Genomic DNA, 22,241 nt, shown 5'->3' on the forward strand with positions numbered 1-22,241 from the left:
GGCCTTAATCAAATATGATTGGTGTTATTAAAAGAGGAAGATTTAGTACAGAGACAAACACAGGAGAATGCATGTGAAGATGAAGGCAGAGATGAGGGTGATGCAGCAGAAGTCAAAGACCACCAAAAATTTCCAGCTAACCACCAGAAAGTAGGAGAAAGGAATGGAAGAGATTATTACTCACAGTCCTAAGAAGGAAAATACCCTACTGATACCTTGATTTCACACTTCTAAATTCCAGAACTATGCGACAATAAATTTATGTTCTTTAAGCCACTTAATTTGTGTAACTTTGTTATTGCAGTCCTAGGAAATGAATACACATTTTGGTTTTGAGAAGTAGAGTGTTGCTGTAACAAATACCTAAAATGTGTGTGTGACTTTAGAATTAGGTAATGGGCAGAGGAGAAGTTTGAGGTGCTTGAATGGAAAAAGTCCAGATTGCCTGGAAAAGAATTTTGGCAGAAATATGAATGTTAAAGGTGTTTCTGGTGACATCTCAGACAGAAATGAGGAACATGTTATTGGAAACTGGAAGAAAGCAGATCCTTGATATAAAGTGGTAGAGAACTTGGCTGAATTTTGTTCTGTTGGACAGAAAGTAGAACATTAATGTTTAGCTGAGGAGATCTCTAAGCAAAATGTTGAATGTGCAGCTTGGTTTCTCCTTGTTGTTTATAATAAAACATGAGAAGACAGAGATAAAGAAAGAATTGCCAAACATAAAGGAAGCAGAACTTGAAGGATTTATAAAATTCTCAGTTTATCCATATTGTAAACAATGAGAATGTATACTTAGGACACCAAGGGTGTGGTTGGACACTGCTGAAGAGATTATGGGCAAGAGACTTCTGGATCCAATCAATCATCTCAGTAGAAACACTACCAGCTTGAACTTAAGGGGACAGAGATGGGAAGAAGGAAGGCTGTTGGACTTGTGGGATTTTATATGGAGGAAGTGAGCTGACAGGGCTATCAGCCCTAAACACGTGTTACCTTTCAAGAAAAAGGAATAATGACCCTGGAGGTGGTTCAGAGGCTGGTGTGTCTGCCACTGCCACCAGGAGCCCAGAGAGCACAGGCCTGAGAGGCAGGACTGTCCTATCCTCTGTTCCAGGAGGTGCAGCCTCCTGGGTTCCAGAGCATGAGGACAACCCCTCAATTCCAACAGGTGAGGCTGCTTTCAGGGCTAAGGGGGCAAAGCCACCACCCTAGTAGGACTGGAGGGTGGAGCATCCAGCCAATGAAGATGATTCTCAAGTCATAAGAATCTAATAGAATTTGTCCTGCTAGGTTTTCGGTTTGTCTGGTCTCACATATTCAGAGATAGAGAAGAATTTTGCTCCAGCTTGAGTGATACCCTAGTCTTAACCTGTACTTGAATTAGACTATGAGATTTGAGACTTTTGGTTGATGATATTTAAATATAAGACTTTGGACTCAGAATTGATGCTGTAATGATTGGAATGGGGTGAACGTATTTTGCCTGTGGGAAGTACATGCATTTCTGATAGAGCAGAGAGTAGACTGCTTTGCAAACTGTGTCCTCCCCAAAACATATGTTGGAGTTCTAACCCCAAAGTACCTCAGAATGCAACCTTATTTGAAAATTGGGTTTTACAGAGGTTATCAAGGTAAAATAAAGTCTTAGGCACTAAGACTTTATTCAGTATGACTGGTGTCCTTACTAAAAAAACTGAGACAGACAAGTACAGAGAAAATGCCATGTGAAGAAAGATGAGGAGACTGGGGTGATGAAACAGAAGTCAATGAGTGGTAAAGATTGCCAGCATACCACCAAAATCTAGAGGAGAGACATGGAATAGATTTTACCTCTAAGATCTCAGAAGGAATGAACCCTGCCAACACCTTGATTTTAGACTTCTAGACTCCATCACTGTGAGACCATAAAGTTTTGTTGTTCAAGCCATCCAACTTAAGGTACTTTGTTACAACGGCCCTATGAAACTAATACACTCCACAAAACCCTAAGTAGGATAAACCCAAAGAGACTCACTCAAATGCATTATAATCAAACAATAACCAAAGACAAAGACAGAATCTCGAAAGCAGCAAGAGAGAAGCAACTTGTCATGTACAAGGGATCATCAACAAGATTACTTGCTGATTTCTCCTAAGAAAGCTTTGAGGACAGAAGACAACAAGGAGATACATTTAAGTTTATTTTATTTATTTGACACAGAGAGAGAGACACAGCGAGAGAGACACAGCGAGAGAGGGAACACAAGCAGGGGGAGTGGGAGAAGAAGCAGGCTTCCCACGGAGCAGGGAGCCTGATGCGGGGCTCGATCCCAGGACCCTGGGATCATGACCTGAGCTGCTTAAGGCAGCCACTTAACTGAATGAGACACCCAGGCGCCCCAATAAGGAGATACATTTAAAGTGCTGAAACGCAACAACAAAAACCCTATCAACCGAGAATTACAGATCCAGCAAAACTATCCTTCAAAGATGAGGGAGAAATTAAGCCATTCACAGAGAAACAAGAGGTGAGGGAGTTCACTGCCACTAAAGGGAGTCCTTCAGGTAGAAATAAAAGGATGCTAGAGGGTAACTCAGAGTCACATGAAGATATGAAGATCTGTGGTTCAGGTAAGTACAAGGACAAATATGAAAGCCATTTATATTTTAATTTTGGTTTGTAACTTCACTTTTATTTCTATTTATTTCTATAAGATAATATCTATTTCTTTAGGATTTAAAAGATAAATGCATAAAATTATAAATCTATGTTACTGAGCACACAATGTATAAAGGTTAATTTGTGACATCAATAATATAAAAGGGGAATGAATCTGCACAGGAATAGAGTTTTTGTGCAATTAAAATTGGTATAAATTCATATTAATTGTTTAGGATATATGTAATCCCTATGGTAATGATAAAAAACTTATAGTTATATACAAGAGTAAATAAGGTAATCAAAACATGAAACTACAATATTTGCACACCCATGTTCCCTGCAGCATTATTTACAATAGCCAAGAGGTAGAAGCAAACCAAATGTCCATTGATGGATGAATGAACTAATAAAATGTGATATATACATACAGTGGAGTATTAGCCTTAAAGAAGGAAATCTTCTCACACAACAATATGAATGAACCTTGAGGGCATTATGCTAATGAAGTTAGCCAGCCACACAAAGACAAACACTGTATGATTCCATTTATATGAAGTATCAAAATAGTGAAATTCATAGATCTGTGGTTGTCAGTGCTTAGGGGTAGGGGAAAATGCAGAGTGTTTGTTCAAGAGATGTAGAGTTTCAGTTCTGCAAGATGAAAAAGTTCTATAGATCTGTTGCACAACAATGTGAGTATAGTTAACACTACTGAACTATACATTTAAAAATGGTTAGATGGTAAATTTTATTATGTTTTTATGACAATGTTTTTCAAAAATATTAAAAAATGACATTACCAAGAAACAACTAAACACAAAAGAGGGAAGTAATAGAGGAAATGGGAGACAAAAAAGCTATAAGATATACAGAAAATAGCAAAATGGCAGAAGCCTTTCCTATTAATAGGTCCTTTATTTTTATTTTTATTTTTTAAGATTTATTCATTTCAGAGAGGGAGCACAAGCAGGGGGAGCAGCAGGCAGAGGGAGAGGGAGAAGCAGACTCCCTGCTGAGCAAGGAGCAGCCTGATGCAGGGCTCAATCCCAGGATCCTCAGATCATGACCTGAGCCGAAGGCAGACAGTTAAGCAACTGAGCCACCCAGGTGCCCCTAATAGGTACTTTAAAATGGTTTAAACACTCCAATTAAAAGGCAAAGATTGGCAGAATGGATTTTAAAAAATGGCCCAACTATATGCTATTTATAAGATACTCACTTTAGATCCAAAAACATACACAGGTTAAAAGTGAAAAATTAGAAAATGTATTCCATGCAAACAGTAACCAAGAGAGAGCTGGAGTGGCTATGCTATTATCAGACAAAATATACTTTAAGTCAGATAATATTACAAGAAACAAAGAATGACATTATACATTGATAAGAGAGTCAATTCACCAATAAGATGTAACAATTACAAATACATATGCACCAAACATCAGCTCCCCAAAATATAGGATGCAAACATTGACAGAATCGAAGGGAGACAGTTCTTCAATAAAAGGAGACTTTAGTGCTCCATTTTCAAAAACAGAACTACAAAGAATGTCAAGAAGAAAACAGATTACTTGAACAACAGTACAAATCAGTTACACGTAACAGACATATACAGAACATTCAAGCCAAGAGCAGAATACACACTTTTTTCTCAAGTGCACATGGAACATTCTCAGGATAAACAATATGTTAGGCTATAAAACAAGCCTCAGTAAATTTTAAAAGACTGAAAACACACAAAGTGTCTTTCCTAATCACAATGGAAGTACACTAGAAATTAAGAGAAAACTAAAAAATTCACAACAAACTCATGGGATGAAGCAAAAGTAGTGCTAAGAGGGAACGTTATAGCTGTAAATGCATACAGTAAAAAATAAATAAATAAATAAATAAATAAATAAACTAACCATAAAACTTAAGGAAATAAAAGAAGTAAAATAAACCCCAAACTAGCAAAAGGAAGAAAATAATAAAGAGTAGAGCTTTGATAGAAAATAGAAATACAATGGGTAAAACACACAAAGGTTGGTTTTTGAAAAGATTAACAAAACTGACAAACCATTAACTAGACTAAGGAAAAAAAGAAAACACAAATTACTAAAATCAAAGAAAGTGAGGGAATTCCTACTAATTTTAATAAATAAAAAGGATGAGAAGAGTCTACTATAACTAGAAACACCCACCTACCAAGACTGAATCATGAAAAGAAAAATCTAAGCAGACTTGTATCTAGCAAGGAGACTGAATCAGTAATCAAAAACTTCCAATAAAGAAAAGCCCTGGATCACACAGCTTCACTGATGAATTCTACCAAACTGATGGTCACCAGAAGGGAGGTGGGTGGGGGGATGGGTGAAATAGGTGATGAGGATTAAGGAGTGCACTTGTGATGAGCACTGGATGTATGGAAATGTTGAATCACTATATTGTATACCTGAAACTAATATTACATTGTATGTTAATTAACTGGAGTTTACATAAAAACCTAAACAAAGAACACGATCCCTTCTTGGCCAAAAAACTGGGGGTGGGGGGGAGAAACTCATCCTAACTCATTTTAAGAGGTCAACATTACCTGAAACTAAAGCCATACAAAGACAGGGCAAGAAAACTACAGACTAGTATCACTTACGAACACTGACACAAAAATCCTCAACGGAATACTTACAAACCAAATTCAGTGTTATATTAGAAGGATTATATATCATGATCTAGGGGGACTGATTCCTGGAATGCAATGGTGGTTCAAAATATAAAATAAAAACAATGCAGTACACAACAGAATGAAGGAAAAATAAAAACTACGATCATCTCAAATGATGCAAAAACTATATTTGACAACACTAAACATTCTTTTCTGATAAAAACACTCAATAAACTATTCCTAGGAACCTTCTTCAACATGATAAAGGCCATATGGGAAAAACCCACAGATACCATAGTCAATGGTAAAAGAGAAATCCTTTTTCCCCCTCAGACAGAAGAAAAAGATGAGTTTTCTACTTGTACTCAACAAGATATTGGAACTCATAGCCAGAGCCACTAAATAAGAAAAGAAAAGGCATTCCAATTGTCAGAAATAAAATTATCTCTTTTTGCAGCTGACATAATTTTATAATGTATAAAACTCTAAAAAGCTCACCAAAAAAACCTGTTAGTGAAGTTATAACGATCTAAAATCAAGACAGAAAAATCAGTTATGTTTTATAAAGCAGTAATTAACAATCTAAACCGGAAAGTAACAATTCCTTCTACAATACCATAAAAAAAAAGAATACACTTAGGAATAAACTTAAACAAGGAAGGAACAGACTTGTATACTTATACACCATATCAGACTGCTGAAAGAAATGAAAGAAGACAAAATAAGAGGAAAGACATCCCACATTCATGGACTGGAAGACCTAATACTGTTGACAATACTATCCAAAACAATCTACAATTCAATGCAATCCCATTAAAATTTCAGTGATGTTTCAGGCAGAATAGAAAAACCCATTCTCAAAGTCATATGAAATCTCAGGGGGCCCCAAACTGCCAAAAAATCTTGAGAAAGAACAAAGTTGGAGGGCTCATATATCCTGATTTCAAAACTTGCTACAAAGCTATAGTAATCAAAACAGTGTGCTACTGGCATAAGGATAGATAGATAGACCGATGGAATAAAATAGACATCCCAGAAATAAACCTTCACATATATGGTTAACTAAGTATTGACAAGTACGCCCAGACCATTCAATGGAGAAAAGACCATCTTTTCAACAAATGGTGCTGAGAAAAGTGGACATTCACATGGAAAAGAATGAAATTGGACCCTTCTCTCATACCATATACAAAAATTAACTCAAAGTGAATCAAAGACCAAAGTGTAAGAGCTAAAACTATAAAACTCTTAGAAGAAAACATAGGGGAAAAACTTCATAATGTTAGATTCAGCAATGATTTCTTGGCTATGACACAAAAGCACAGGCAACAAAAGAAAAAATAAACTGGACTTTATCAAGTCAAAAACTTTTATGGATCAAAGAATGCTATCAAGAGAGTAAAAAGGCAACCCACAGAATGGAAGAAAATATCTGAAAATTATATATCTGATAAAGGATTGATATAAAATAATCCAATTCAAAACTGGTGAAAGGACTGGAATAGGTATTTCTCCAAAGAAATTTTATAAATGACTAATAAATGCACATGTGAAAAAAATGTATTCAACAATACTAGCCATGCGGGAAATGCAAATCAAATCCATAACGATATACAACTTCATACCCTTAAAATGGCTATTAAAAAAAAAAAAAGTGCTGGTGAGGATGTGGAAAAACTGGAACTCTTATGCATTGTTAATGGAAATACAAAATGGTGCGGCACTGTGGAAAACAGTTTGGTAGTTCTTCAAAAAGTTAAACAGAATTATAATATTAGCCAGCAATTCCAGAGCTAGGTATATACCCAAAAGAACTTCCAGTGAAAGCAGAGACCCAAATAGACACTTGTACCCCCATGCTTATAGCAGCATTATTCACAACAGCCAAAAGGTTTAAACAATCCAAGTGTCCATCAACAGATGAATGGGTAAACAAAATATAGTATATACATACAATGAAATATTAGTCATGAAAAAGAATGAAATTCTAATACATGCTACAATATGTAAATATTATGCTAAGTGAAATAAGGCAGACATAGATATTCTATTTCCACTTAAGAGGTACCTAGAATAGATAAATTCACAGAAAAAGAAAGTAGGACAGGTTATGAGAGGCTGGGGGAGGGGGGAAATGGGGAGTTGTTTAATGGTTACAGAGCTGTTTGGGATAATGAACAGTTCTAGAGATGAATAATGGCAATGGTTGCACAACACTGAGTGTATTTATTGGTACTGAACTGTACATTTAATGGCTAAAATGAGATACAAGACATTTTATGTATGTTTTACTTCAATTTAAATAAAAGGCACTGTAAAAAAAATTCAGTGAAAGAAATATATGCAAGTCCTTACTTAGTGCCAAATAAGCAGACTTCCACAACTTATCTGGGGAGCCCTTATAGTGTGGTACAGTGATTAAGATGACAGGCTCTGAATGAAGTTACACTGCCCAGTTCAATCCTGGCTCTTCCATTCTGTAGCTGTGCGACCTCAGGCAAGTTGCTTTATCCTTTTGGCTAGAGTCTCGTATCTACATGAAAATACTATTATCTTTTTCATAGGACTGTTGTGAAGATTAATGAATTATTCACTCATTATGGCCTTTAGAATGAGTTAATTCATATGAAGCACAGACACAAAGAAATCGAGAAGGATGAACTCATTGTTAGTAGCTATCTAAACAAACCCATCAGTCCACATCCAAAATTTAATATGAAATGCCTTTGATCTGAATTTATTTTGTGTTCAAATTCAGAAAATTACCCAGTAATAATGTGTAAATTCTCAGACGTCCACTGTCAGAAACAGGTTTTCTCACAGTATTCTTTTTTAAACATTTAATTTAAATTCAATTAATTAACATATAATGTATTATTTCAGAGGTACAGGCCTGTGATTCATCAGTCTTATATAATACCCAGGGCTCATTACATCACATGCTCTCCTTATTGTCCATCACCCAGTTACACTACCCCCTTCCCCTCCAGCAACCCTCAGTTTGTTTCCTATGATTAAGAGTCTCTTATGATTTTCTCCCTGATTTTGTCTCGTTTTGTTCTTCCCTCTCTTGCCCTATGCTCCTGTTTTGTTCTTAAATTCCATATATCCATGAAATCATATGATACTTGTCTTTCTCTGATTGACTTATTTCACTTAGCATAATACCCTCTAGTTCCATCCACGTTGTTGCAAATGGCAAGCTATCATTTTTTTGATGGCTGAGTAATATTCCATTGTATGTGTATATATATATAAATCACATCTTCTTTATCCACTCATCTGTGGATGGACATCTGGGTTCTTTCCATAGTTAGGCTATTGTGGACGTTGCTGCTATAAACATTGGGGTGCAGGTGCCCCTTCGGATCACTACATTTGTATCTTTGGGGTAAATACCCAGTAGTGCAATTGCTGGGTAATAGGGTAGCTCTATTTTCAACTTTTTGAGGAACCTCCATATTGTTTTCCACAGTGGATGCACCAGCTTGCATTCCCACCAACAGCATAGGAGAGTTCCCCGCCAACATCTGTCGTTTCCTGACTTGTTAATTTTAGCCATTCTGACTGGTGTGAGGTGGTCTATTACAAAGCTGTAATCATCAAGACAGTATTGGCAAAAAAAACCAGACACACAGATCAGAATAGAAAACCTAGAAATGGACCCTCTACTCTATGGTCAACTAATCTTTGACAAAGGAAAGAATATCCAATGGAAAAAGGACAGTCTCTTCAACAAATGGTGTTGGGAAAATTGGACAGCCACAAGCAGAAGAATGAAACTGGACCATTTCCTTACACCATACACAAAAATAAGACTCAAAATGGATGAAAGACCTAAATGTGAGACAGGAATCCATCAAAATCCTAGAGGAAAACACAGGCAGAAACCTCTTTGACTTTGGCTGCAGCAACTCTTGCTAGACAGGTCTCCAAAGGCAAGGGAAACAAAGGCAAAAATGAACTACTGGGACTCCATCAAAATAAAAAGGTTTTGCACAGCAAAGGAAACAGTCAACAAAACCAAAAGACAACTGACAGAATAGGAGAAGATTTTTGCAAATGACCTATCAGATAAAGGGCTAGTATCCAAAATCTATAAAGAACTTATCAAACTCAACACCCAAAGAACAAATAATCCAATCAAGAAATGGGCAGAAGACAAGAAGAGACATTTCTCCAAAGAAGACATCCAAATGGCCAACAGACACATGAAAAAATGCTCCACATCACTTGGCATCAGGGAGATACAAATCAAAACCACAATGAGATACCTTCTTATAGTATTCTGATGTCAGGTCTATGCGCTTTCCTACTCTCTAGATTTCATAAGGTGGCAAGAAACACATATATTAGGTATCCTTCACTGTCCTTTCCTTCCATATTTCACTAATTTGCATGATGAAGAGTTCCTTCAATTTACAATGAATCATGGGAATTTCTCATTTATAGTTGCAGCTAAGAAACGTAAATTTACAGAAGGTTGACAGTAGTTTGTTTGCTCTAAAATTCATACTGGGTATTCATTCCCATTATACATTTCTACTTAAAATTTGAAAAAATACTTTGTCTCAAAGGAATACTAAATACTTACCAACTGAAGATAGAAATCGGCAGGACTATTTATATGACAAACCATAACTGAAAGATCTGTCATTTCTTTAGGCAAAATAGGTGGGTCATAGTATAAAGTCATATTCTTTTCAGAGTGGCTTCTTGGTGATTGCGACCTAAACCTGATTAAAAGCACAATCAAAAGCATAAGCATGCCATTTTCTTAAATTCTTTCTTCTCTCAGCAGCTTGGTCTGAAGAAAGGACTTACTGATTTATCTACCAAGGGTATTCCCTTTTCAATTTCTTTTCTAATACATTTCTTGGTATTGTCTCCAATTATCAAACCAGGTTAAATAAGATGTCAAGTCTCAAAAATCAGTAATTGACCTTCGAATTTGTGTTGGGACATTTTTGAGCCAGGCCTGTATCTTCTACTCAAAGTCTCTCTCCTTTCAGGAATTGACAACCATGGACTATGGTAGCACTCAGTAAGGCCACCTGAGGGGTCTGTGTGACTCCATCCAGCTCTAATACTACTTTTATTTTTCCACAATGAGACCTACTTGGGTCACTTCTAGAGTCATCTCATCACTCAGGACAAAAAGTATCTTTCACTATCTCTATCGTTAGTCATCTTACTTTGTTTATCAGTGATGGGGGTGGAGGAAGAAACTTTATTCTAGATTCATATATTAAATACAGAATGGTGATCATGAACTTATTCCAAAGGTTAGAAAATTTAAGTCAGGAACTGTTAAACTATAATTCTTACAACCCTAGTGGAGGTGTTTGTGAAGTTATGAAGAGTCTAAAAAATGTTCAGTATCTACAAATAGTTTTTTTTGAGTTACCTTAATTTCTCTATTTTCTTAAATTATCTGAATGCAGTTTTCAGACAACTGTACTTAGAAAACTCTGGTAGCAATATTTTTAACCTCTTAGATTACATTCACTTTAGAGTCAGTCCATAGTTTTTAAAGGTAAACTGTTATTCCAATTTAGAACTATAATCTCAAAAGTATTTGTTTTAATAAGTTACCTACCTTGCTAACTCCATAAAAACTAATGCATCTCTAAGAGACACAGGCATATCACTGCTTATTTTATTTGTTGGTGGTTTCTGCAGATCTACAATTAGCACACCATCTTCTTCTCTAAAAACTTTCATTAAAACAGCCTTGTTATTTACCATTTTCAAAAATTCTACTTTAGCTTCTTCTCCCCAGCCTTCATCCTGTGGAAAAAATGAAATTCCAATGTACTTAGTAATTACAATTAGCTCTAATGGTACAATACTCTGGATTTAGGTTTTATTTTATTTATTTTACAACCAAAGTCTGCAAACTTGAGCAAAGGGACTCAACCACATATACTAAACAATAGCTAGGGCCAGAAGCCCAAGGTCAGTGTTTATGTATGTACAATATATGAATTTTTTTTTTTTAATTGTGTATGTTTTTAATACCTTTTAAAAATTTTTTTTATTGTTATGTTAATCCCCATACATCATTAGTTTTAGATATAGTGTTCCATGATTCATTGTTTGTATATGAATTTTTTTTTTAGTGAGTTCTACGACCAATGTGGGGTTTGAACTCATGACCCCGAGATCAAGAGTCACATGCTCTATGAACTGAGCCAGCCAGGTGCCCCAAGATCTTTGATTTTTATTAACAGTCTCAAAGTGTCCATTAAGCTGTTGTATTTTAGAATTTAGTTTCACTTCTGAATATTAATATGAAGATTATAAATATTCTAAAATAAAATATATGATTTTTCCACTTAAATAACACAAATTCAAAAGGTAATTTTGAGGTGCCTGGGTGGTTCGGTTGGTTAAACATCTGCCTTCGGCTCAGGTCATGATCCCAGGGTCCTGGGATCAAGCCCCACATTGGGCTCCCTGCTTGGCAAAGAGTCTGCTTCTCCCTCTTCCTCTCCCCTCCCCGTCCCCGCTTGTGCTTTCTCTCTCTCTCAAATAAAGAAAAAAAAAAGGTAATTTCGAAAGTGTAATGGAAGCCATGTGATGCAATCAAGATATTTATAATCATCATTGGTTAACTTAGTTTCCATTTAACTAGGAATATATGAAGTATATGCTACTTAAATAATAAGGAAAAATATTCACCCATTAAAAAAACTTTTAAGTTGATCTTTGAACTTTTAACTTCCCATACCTAAAATAAATTTCAAGGGTTAAAACTACACATTCCTGGTGTTAAGTTCTTTATATATTTTGAATATTAACCCTTTATCAGATATATCATTTGTAACTATCTTCTCCCATTCAGTAGGTTGCCTTTTTGTTTTGTTGATGATTTCCTTCATTGTGCAGAAGTTTTTTATTTTGGTGTAGTCCCAAATATGTTATTTTTGCTTTTATTTCCTTTACCTGAGGAGACATATCTAGAAAAATATTGCTAAGGCCGATGTCAAAGAGATTACTATGTTTTATCTAGGACTTTTATGGTTTCAGGTCTCACATTTAGAAATTTAATTTTGTTTCTTTTTGTGCATGGTATAAGAAAGTGGTCCAGTTACATTCTTCTGCAATGCAGCTGTCCGGTTTTCCCAGCACCATTTATTGAAGAGATGGTCTTTTCCGCATTGTATCTCCACTGTCATAGATTAATTGATCATATAAGCATGGCTTTATTTCTGGGCTCTCTATTCAGTTCCATTGATCTATAAGTCTATTTTTGTGCCAATGCCATACTGGTTTTTTTTTATTACTTTGGTTTTGTAGTATATTTTGAAATCTGGAATTGTGATACCTCCAGCAGAGTTGGTGAATCACTATGTGGTATACCTGAAACTAATGTAACAGTGTGTGCCAACTATACTCAAATTTTTTAAAAGCTACATGTTTCTTAAAAACAAAAAATAAAACCTCTTTCTAAAGATTGTAAAGTTTACTCAGAAAATGCAAAAAAGTATAAAAGACAAAATTTAAACCAATTTTACCATTTTGAGGAAAACACCAGTGTTAATACTTACGTTTCCTTTTACATTTTTTATTCATTTGCTCATTCTTTCAAATATCTGTTAAATGCCTATCATGTGCTAGGTAATCTGCTAAGCACTGGGAATACAATGATAGGCAAAGACACGGATTCCTTCTTTCAAAGCCTTCATAATATAACCATTTAATATATATTCTTACACATAATTCCTGTCTTGTAAGAGTTTTTAAGTCTTGCTGGGGAATGAATATAAATAAATAATACAAAGCAGAATGCAATATGGGCTACAACTAATGAATGAAGTGCCATGAAAACAGTGAAGAAATTTACAGAAATACACGCCATACTGTATTTTAAAATTTATTTTTCTCTCCATATGTGACTCAAATTTAGTGGTTTATTTGGACTCATTCCAAGGATATGTTTATTCATTCTTACATGTTTATTCAACTCAATTTCCCATTAAGAATGTTTCCAATTATGGACTGATAGTTTATTATGCAAAATGTATCTACCAAAAGAATTGGTGCCTTGAACCTATACTTTGCAATCTAACTGGCAATACATAGCTAAAATTGAGATATTTAGCCCCCGGAAGAAGAAATAATTTAACGCTCACTTACTGAATTCTGTGGAACAATGTCTTTCAATGAGCATGGCAGTGCTAATGGCTGGATTTCTTTCAGCAGCCCTTCAATATATGGTTCAGACTTCCTTAGAACTGGGCATAAGTCATTTAGTACTATATGCTGCTCAGCAGTGTGTTCTGATCTTGCTTGGGTATCACCAACTCTAAAAGAATTCAAGTAATATTTATTGAAAATAACACTTGAGACCCAAACTTGCTTTCCCCCATAAAACCTATGCATTTCTAAGGATATGCTCCTTAAGCTAAATCTTCTAGAAAGTTGTATTCTAATTCATGCTTTCTTACTACATAGATTTAATCCAGATTTTATAAGCACAGACACTACTTTTATCTATAGAATAAAATCTCAATTGCCTTTATCTGAATTGTCTTTCATATATCTATTCAAGTTTAGACTTAAAGGGGATAATGATGCCCCCAAACAGAAACCTATTTATTTATAAAGCTATGACCATTAAATAGTTAGTGACCATTCTATGTAGTTAATACTAGTCCTTATTATAGAAACATTTTCAGTTTTATTTTTATTATTTATTATTTTTGTTTTATTTTCCTAGAAGACTGAGGGAAATATTTTTGAGTACCTAGGGTTAGACACTATGCCACTTTAATGTGCATTAATTATAGAAATCAGATTTAAAATTCTACTCAATCATCCTCCAGCTAACTGTAATACTTTATTTAAAAGAAATATTTTTGTGCATCATTCCCTGTTTTGAAGCAACATAGAAAAGTACTTAAGTTTGGATACATCAAAAAGCTCCTTTTCCAAAACAACAAAACCCACTCCTTTTCCAAGCTCCTCATGTAGTAACACTGATAAATGATAATACTTGATTAATTTAGTAATTAGTAAAACAAATAATTGAGCAAAATAAAAAGTATATGCCTTAGAAGTAAAGAATGATAAATTACTCCTTTCTACTCCTTTCCAATTTCCTTTATTCTTTAGTATCTTACTCCCCTGATAACAAATGTTTCTAAACAGGCCAGGAACACGTAATAACTATAAAATATCATACCCTGCAACAATTAGGACTTCAGAATTTCCAAAATCTACCATGAATATTTGTATTAGTCCAACTTCATGGACTGAGAATTTGGTTGGACTACAAAGTTTTCTAATATTTTCACTTTCTATTGGAATTAATTCAGTGATAGTTCCTCGACACCACATTCCATTTTCAATACTGTTGACAAATATTCTTGCACCTAAATAATGAAGAAGACAAATCATTATTAGTGTTTATGGAGAAAAATACCTAATAAGCTCTAATTTATGAACATGTATATTAGTTCCACCACTAATAAGTTTTAATTCATTTATTTACTGATAACATAGTACATGTCAAGTGCTATGAAGGTAGTATATTGTGATAGTTCCTGTTATATAGCTAAATGGGGAGGTAAAAACAAAGTTACCAGTCTCTTATTGAGGACCTATATTTTATGAGCTGTAACAAAGATGAATGAGACTATCCTGCCATCAAGAAGCTCAAGAAAGGAAAAGATATAGGCAAGTAAATGACTGTACTTACAACAATAAAGACTTTCTACCCTATGCATACATACACATACATGTACAGATATATACATGCTGAAATTTATAAAATTCTTTGGTAGCATAAAGGAAGAAACGATTACCTTCTCTTGGTAAAGAGGAATCAAAGTAAAGAAACAATGAAAGGCAGTATGTGACATGCCAAAATTAAATTAATACACAGTGGAGTTCAGAGAAGGGGGAGATGAACCAAGGACCTAGCAGCAGAGAGATCAGATGAATTACAATAACCAGGAAAAAAAGGTCAAGGAAGAAAGAGGCCTGAATTTGAATGCCTACTATGAGCTCAGTGATGTTCTCAGTATTTTATGTTTGAATTTACTTACTCCACCCAATAACCTTCTGGAGATGGGGCTTCCATCATACAGGTAGGCAAAGAGGTACAAGGAGAATCCAGGTAATCTTAGAGCCCATTCTCTTAACAACTAAGCTACCTATCAGAGATAAATTGGTAGATCTGACCACTGATTATATACAGAAGGGTGCTGTATAAATATCCTCTGTATATGCAAATAAAAACAGGATAGCTGAGAGGCACATTAGGACAGCCTTTTAATTTTTAGTTCTATGAAAATGTTTATTTGGCCTAAAGATTGTCATCAACCTTTCTCTTATGTTGATATACCACATAAACAATAGTCTGAATTTTAAACTACATGCTATGAAACCATTCTTTTTTGCAATAGGTAAGATAAAAGCCTATTGAAGACATTTGTTCTTTATAATGAAGAGCACAGGTAGGAAAAGGGAACAAGAGGATATCCTCTTAAAGCATCATATCACAGTTCTCCCCCTTGTCACTTTCTCAAAATATAAATGAGTATTTAAGTCATGTAAATTTATTTACCTTGAAATAATAATTATCCTTAATTTAAAACAAAGGATGATTTTGTGGCTTTTTTAGAACATTTTCTGTATCTAAATTGAACCCTTTTGGGCATGTATCAAATTTTAAGAGAAATATTTGTAGCCATAAAAGTTTAATACTACACTTCTCTTTTCTTAGATATTCATAATTTCATGTTATCTAAAGTTTAAAATTATCATCAATTTTTGTCAGAAGTATATGATAATCTTAGTTTTTGGATATTCTGATATGCCACATAGATGAGCTGAGAGTTAATCACATTCTTAAAGAACTACTATATAACCTTAAACAGATAATATTTTTTGGTATTATGTATAGGCATTGATTGCTATTAACAGAGCAGTTTTCTCTGTTAATAAATCAAAAAAATCATAGCTTCACCTTATTATAGAGTAAAATCAAATTTAGTCAATGTGTTATAAGGAAAATATTTGCAATAAAAGCCTAAATTATGGCAAATTACACATACCCTTAGAATTAAGATAGGCTGATTAAGTTTACCAACTACCCTCTGAATGGCCCTAGGAAATAGACACCACTGTCCTCCTGCACCTAATTTAAGTGCTTAATGACATCCTCAACATTCACATGTGGACAGCAAGGGACTGTAGTTATACTACAAGGAATCATCTTACAGGCCAATTTTCCCTGGAGACAAGGGAGCAAACTACATAGCCTGTGAAGGGTTTTGTAATTTAAAAAATAACTACTTTCACTCCATAATAATAGTTTTTGTATATACCTCACTCAGCAGTCAATATTTAGCCAACTTACCTAAATAAAATGTTATATAATTATAAAACTTTTATGCCTGGAACACAAATCTATATTACAAAAGGTCTATGTGGATTGGCCAGATACTGTAATATTTAAATAAACTTAATATTTTAGCTTGGAGTAAGATTTCATTACCTAGTTCCAAAATGTCTGAAGGCTCAAGGTGTAAACTCTTATTGCAAAACTGATTCACCTTCTTTTCCAATACTGTTGCATCTTTAATTTGTGAATACTTCCGGATGTAAAAGTGGCAAGGATGTATTACATGGCTTACAAAAACTAGCTCAGGAGAACCTAGATAAGAATATTTAAACCACATTAATAAATCATAAGTTAGGAAAGAATTCAAAAAACTGCAATAATCCTCTAAAGAATATTAAGTGTCTTGTGGCACTGAAAACTCTAGAATACTTAGGCCCCACAAGAGTCCAAACCCAAAATAGTAACCAATAAGACAAATAGATCCCGCTTTCAACATTAAATTCTTTAGCAATCTGAACTGCAAATATTTTATTTTACTTGCCAAGTATGTTAAGTGGAATTGCAGTTCATCTGATAGTTAGATTCTAAAGTCAAGATATACTGTAACTCTACTGCATTATAACAAAACATCAGAGTTTATTTATGAACATTCTGGAACTCAGAACTCTATTGATAATAAGTAGGTCTCTTGCATATCCCCAAAATCCTGTTTATACTATACCCAAAGAACCAAGAATAAGCTCATAGACACTCTGAATACAAATCTTATCTGGCTAGAGAAGTGTGAAAAAATGTCTGGGCAAAGCCAATATATTGAGCACCATTTAGGGGAAGATGTGTGTGTTTTGGTGGAGGTTGCAGGGGTGGTGAGGGTAGAATAAAAGAGAAAAATTTTTTGTATATAGCAGTAATGAAGCCAAGTGTAGCTACTGAAAAGATGTCCAGAATATAATGTTAAAAAAGGAATTAAAAGAACAGAACAGTGTGCATGGTATGCTTTGTTTCGTGTACAAAAACATAAAAATAATATATATATATTTGTATATGCATAAAGAAACTCTGGAAGAGAGGGAGGGACTGAATGAAATGGGACAGGTTAGGGAAAAATTTCACACTATTTTAATATATAATTTTTGAACAATGTAGATGTTTTATTTACTAAAAATGTTTAAAACACAAAGAATAGGAGGAGTGGAATTGGAGATAGTAAAGAGAGATGATAAAAATGAAACAAATGGATCATTTTAACTGTCCAATACAGACCACAAAGAATAATACCCATATTGAGGATGGGGTAAAGAGATAAACATGTGTAACTGGGGAAGCAGTTGAGAGAAGTGTTACAAATTTCAGAAATATTTTTGCCAGTAACAACTAAAACTTGTAACATTAAAAGGAAGAAGTTTTAGTTAACAGTAAATTTTATTCACTGCCTTCACACTACATTAGAGTTACTTTACACAGAGCAAACTCCATAACATCAAGTTCATAGTTGTTAAAGTACCTGCTTTTGATCCAAAAGGGAAAGACGATTTTTTCTGAAAAGGCTTTTTTGGATCTCTAGGTGTTTCCACAAGATAATCTGTGAAGCATGCTTCATCAAAATAGGAAATAAAGGCAATTGTACTAGTTTTATTAGGATGACAATGGCACACTATTGCTTAAAAAGCTGTACTTGAATTGGCAAAATACTGGAAATGGAAGACTCCTTTTTATCAGTAGATATAGTCATGATAGGTTTCTTAACTCACTGAGATATGAGCAATAATAATAGAATGGAAACAACCAAAAATGTGTTTTTGTTTTTTTTTTTGCTTTCAAAAGGTCATTCTGGAGAATCAGCCAATGAAACAGATTGGGAAGTGGTGGGCAGAACAGACCTAAAACAGAACTTGAAAATGGTCCTAAAGAAGACTGGTAGTATACTAACTACACAGTAGTAGTTAATGGGGAGAATACCAGCATTGTAAATCTAATCAAACTATTATGATACATTGAAATGTTACAATACAGATGCTATTATATTCATGTTAACTCATTTTATAACAGATTATCCCTCAAAAGAAGATTTAAGAGAACCTGTTCTTAAATTTAAGGACAAAACCATGAGATTGCTCTACAAATGTCTCTCTTATTTACTTGTATTTTTGTCTTTCATACAAGGTTTATGTGTGCAACACCAAAAAGTCAAATATCTCAATTAAACCAAATATTAAATTTACATCTCAGAGGTTAGATTATTACACTAAAAATAAAAAATTATCCTAATTTTGGAAAATGTGAAAGTAGGGGCAAGGAATGAAGTGTTAACTCATAATGAGGTATAAGATAACAGCAATATGTTTCTGTTAAGTACAGGGACTAATTTTGTTTCTAATTACAGACATGATATATTGTTTCCTTGCTTTTGAATTTTCACTCACTTTCCATGTTTTCTTCAATAATTTCTTCAATTATCACATCAGGGCCAGATCCCATTTGAGGCAGAACAGCAATGGTTTTAGGGGATGGTGTTGCAACAACCTCTTTCTGTGGCTGGAAGTCTTTTGCTTCTAAATGTACATCACAGGCTTCCCGTTGCAAAGAAGGTGATGGGGTTTCATTAGTTGGAATAGACATGTCAACCTTTTTCTTTTCTCGAAATGGGTATGTATCATGACAAGAAAATTCCTTTTTATGATTATATTTCTTTTGAACATTCTGTCCCATTTCATTTTCTTGGGGATCACATCTGTTTAAAAAATAGATGGGTATTAAGGAGGGCACTTGTGATGACCACTGGGTACAGTATGTAAGCAATGAAGTACTAAATTCTACACCAGAAACCAATATTACACTGCAGGTTAACTAACTGGAATTTAAATAAAAATTTGGAGAAAAATAAAAAATAGATAGGCATATGGCTACTTTAAGTTTTTCATACATTTTTCTATCTACCTTCAAGCCATTTCCTTTCCACATGACAGTTAATACTGTGACACATATAAAGAGCTAAAGTTTTGTATAGGTGCCTCAGAAGTATTTTTTAAACAGCTTTATATTTTTTAAAGATTTATTTATTTATTTTAGAGAGAGAGAGAGAAAGCACGAGCAGGAGGGTCAGAGGGAGATGGACAGAGAATCTCAAGCAGACTCCATGCTGAGTGTGGAGCCCAACATGCGGCTCGATCTCAGAACCCTGAGATCATGACCTGAGCTGGAACCAAGAGTCGGATGCTCAACCGACTGCACCACCCAGGCACCCCAAATAGCTTTACTGATGTGTAATTTACATAGCATAAAATGCAATAATTTTTACTAAATTTACAGTTGTGCAGCCATCACTACAACCTAATTGTAGAGCATTTCCATTACCCAGAAATTTTTGCCCATTCCCAGCCCTAAGGCAAGCCTAAGGGTTTTAAAAGGTAACAAGAGGTATAATCAATGAGAAGCTGAAGAAAGAAATGATACAGTCATGTCACAATCTTCTAGTCCTAAAGAATAGTGGATATAGGTTTTCGAAAGAAATCATTTTGATCTGGCTTAGCTGTTTGATTTTAAATTATGTTATGATTATTTTTTAATTTACTGGCCTAAAAATAAAGTATAGGAAACAGTGAAGGGTATAATCCTGAGCAAATCATTAAAAACCTCCACCTGGCCTAAAAATCACCATTAGTCTGAATCCTTTGGGTATTATTCAATAGCCACAACCCGCAGTTGAACTTTTATGCAGTTTACTCCATTTTTTTTTTTTTTATCTTCTTCACGTATCCACACAGATTTAGGCTATCAATCTACAAGTATAGAAGTTCTATCAAAGAAATGAGCTTGAGTCTCAAAAAGCTTGTCTTTTGGTTAACCCATTATGGATTTAACTTCATCACAGATCATTTAAGAAGCATTTTAGAAATAAGAACCAACAAAGCCAATTAGATTCAGCAATGACACATATTATCTGTCTCTTCTAAAAAAAGGTATGCTTTGAACATAAGTAAAATACATGTTGAATTCAAACACCTTCTGGGGATACATCTATGTACCCAAATTTGCAAACTAGACATTTCTTTTTATAACAATTTTCATTTGACCTGGGACATTTAACACTGTCAACCGACTCCAGTCTCATAAACTCCTCCTTTGACTTCCAGAACACCACTTTCTCCTGTTTGTTTTCCAACCTCTGCCTACTCCCTCTCAGTTTTGTTTTGCAGGTTACCATTTCTCGGTCTTAAAATTTAGTATTTTTCCAGGGTACTGTCCTTGACTTATGTCAATACCTGCTCTTACTGGGCAAACCCGTTGTTTAATTACCACCTGTAATAAGTAGAAGCAGATTGTAGTGATACATTCCCTTTAAACTAGGAAAAAATTTAATACTCTGAATTAACGTTAAAATCAAGACAAGATCAATGCAGAGTCTAAAAGAGACAGAATAGGTTTTGATATTAAAAATATTCGATAGTAATCATATTCAAGTTATGAAAATATCTAAAAGAATGTACTCATTGGGAAGGCTGATGGTTATCCATGGAAGCACAAAAGTCAAGTCACAAAGACAAACAGGGTACAGGGCTCCATATCTGGGGGAAAATGATTTGAGCCAAAGGACTGATACTCTAGTCCTCTGGCAAGGACTTTCCTCTGGTGGTAAGAAACGTACTAGGAATGTACTATCTAGGCCTAATGTTATTAAGCTATTTGATTAATCTTATTCCCTTTATTGCAAACAACACTGCAAACAGAGCAATTTCTTATAATTTGGCTTCTTAGGCCTGTTCGGATGCTTGTAGAGAATGCCAACACAAGTATTCCAGTCCACGTGGCAATTATATTTGTCCATAAGTTTATAACCTGGCATTCTGACTAAACTGGAATTCTGGCATTCAGTTTTGTAAACTTGGCTTGTAGGAGTTCACCTGGCTTATACCGCATCTGCTCATGTCTGTTCCTGACCTTTTAAGATTGTGGGCCAAACTCTGGTTAGTTACCTAAGGTAATGAATGTAGATGCTTCCTGGGGGATGATTTCCCCTGGAGACATACCACCTACAAGTAAATGAACTTACTTTCTTTTTGGGAGTTTCTAAACCATCTATATTCTGACTATTCCTACACACAGAATCAAGTTTTAGTACATATAGCTAACTGCTCTCTGTATATTTCTCCCCAGATATCTGGTAAACAACAATAACTCAACATGTCCACTATCCCTCCTCTCCTAAATTTTCTCCTTGTATTCCCAATCTTGGTGAATAATACCACAATCCATCAACTTAACCACCAAAGCTAGACCTGTAAATCACTGAGGATGCTTCCCTTTTCCTCATTCATCATGTTCAAACAATTAATAAGCTTTATCAATTTTCCCTATTTAGCATTTGTCATATCTATTGCTCTCCAGTACTACTACCTATGTTTGGTTTCTCATTATTTGCTGAGACTATTGATACAATAACCCAACTAATCCTTCAGCCTCTAGCCTCATACTCTTCCAAATAATCCTCTAAATGGCCACCAGAGTTATCTTTTTAAAATGTAATCTATTTTTATTTTCATGTTGAAAATCTTTTAGTGGTTTCTACTATCTACAGCTGTGCTGTCCAACTTTCTGCAATA

General features: G+C 34.6%; 1 protein-coding gene across 2 annotated transcripts in view; it reads right to left on the minus strand.

The window, feature by feature from the left end:
• The window catches only part of RNF17 (ring finger protein 17), a 148,092-nt gene that overhangs the window by 92,327 nt on the left and 33,524 nt on the right, over window positions 1-22,241 (minus strand). For both annotated transcript variants that reach the window (XM_032403412.1, XM_032403410.1), the window contains exons 10-15: window positions 19,065-19,372; window positions 16,795-16,953; window positions 14,476-14,665; window positions 13,428-13,596; window positions 10,885-11,075; window positions 9,880-10,021 (exon numbers count right to left, since the gene is read on the minus strand). In XM_032403412.1, coding sequence (XP_032259303.1) covers window positions 9,880-10,021; window positions 10,885-11,075; window positions 13,428-13,596; window positions 14,476-14,665; window positions 16,795-16,953; window positions 19,065-19,372 — 1,159 coding nt within the window. The remainder of the gene's footprint in view (window positions 1-9,879; window positions 10,022-10,884; window positions 11,076-13,427; window positions 13,597-14,475; window positions 14,666-16,794; window positions 16,954-19,064; window positions 19,373-22,241) is intronic.

This window comes from Phoca vitulina, unplaced genomic scaffold (genome assembly GCF_004348235.1).
Source record: "Phoca vitulina isolate PV1807 unplaced genomic scaffold, GSC_HSeal_1.0 scaffold5, whole genome shotgun sequence".
Taxonomy (NCBI): Eukaryota; Metazoa; Chordata; class Mammalia; order Carnivora; family Phocidae; genus Phoca; species Phoca vitulina.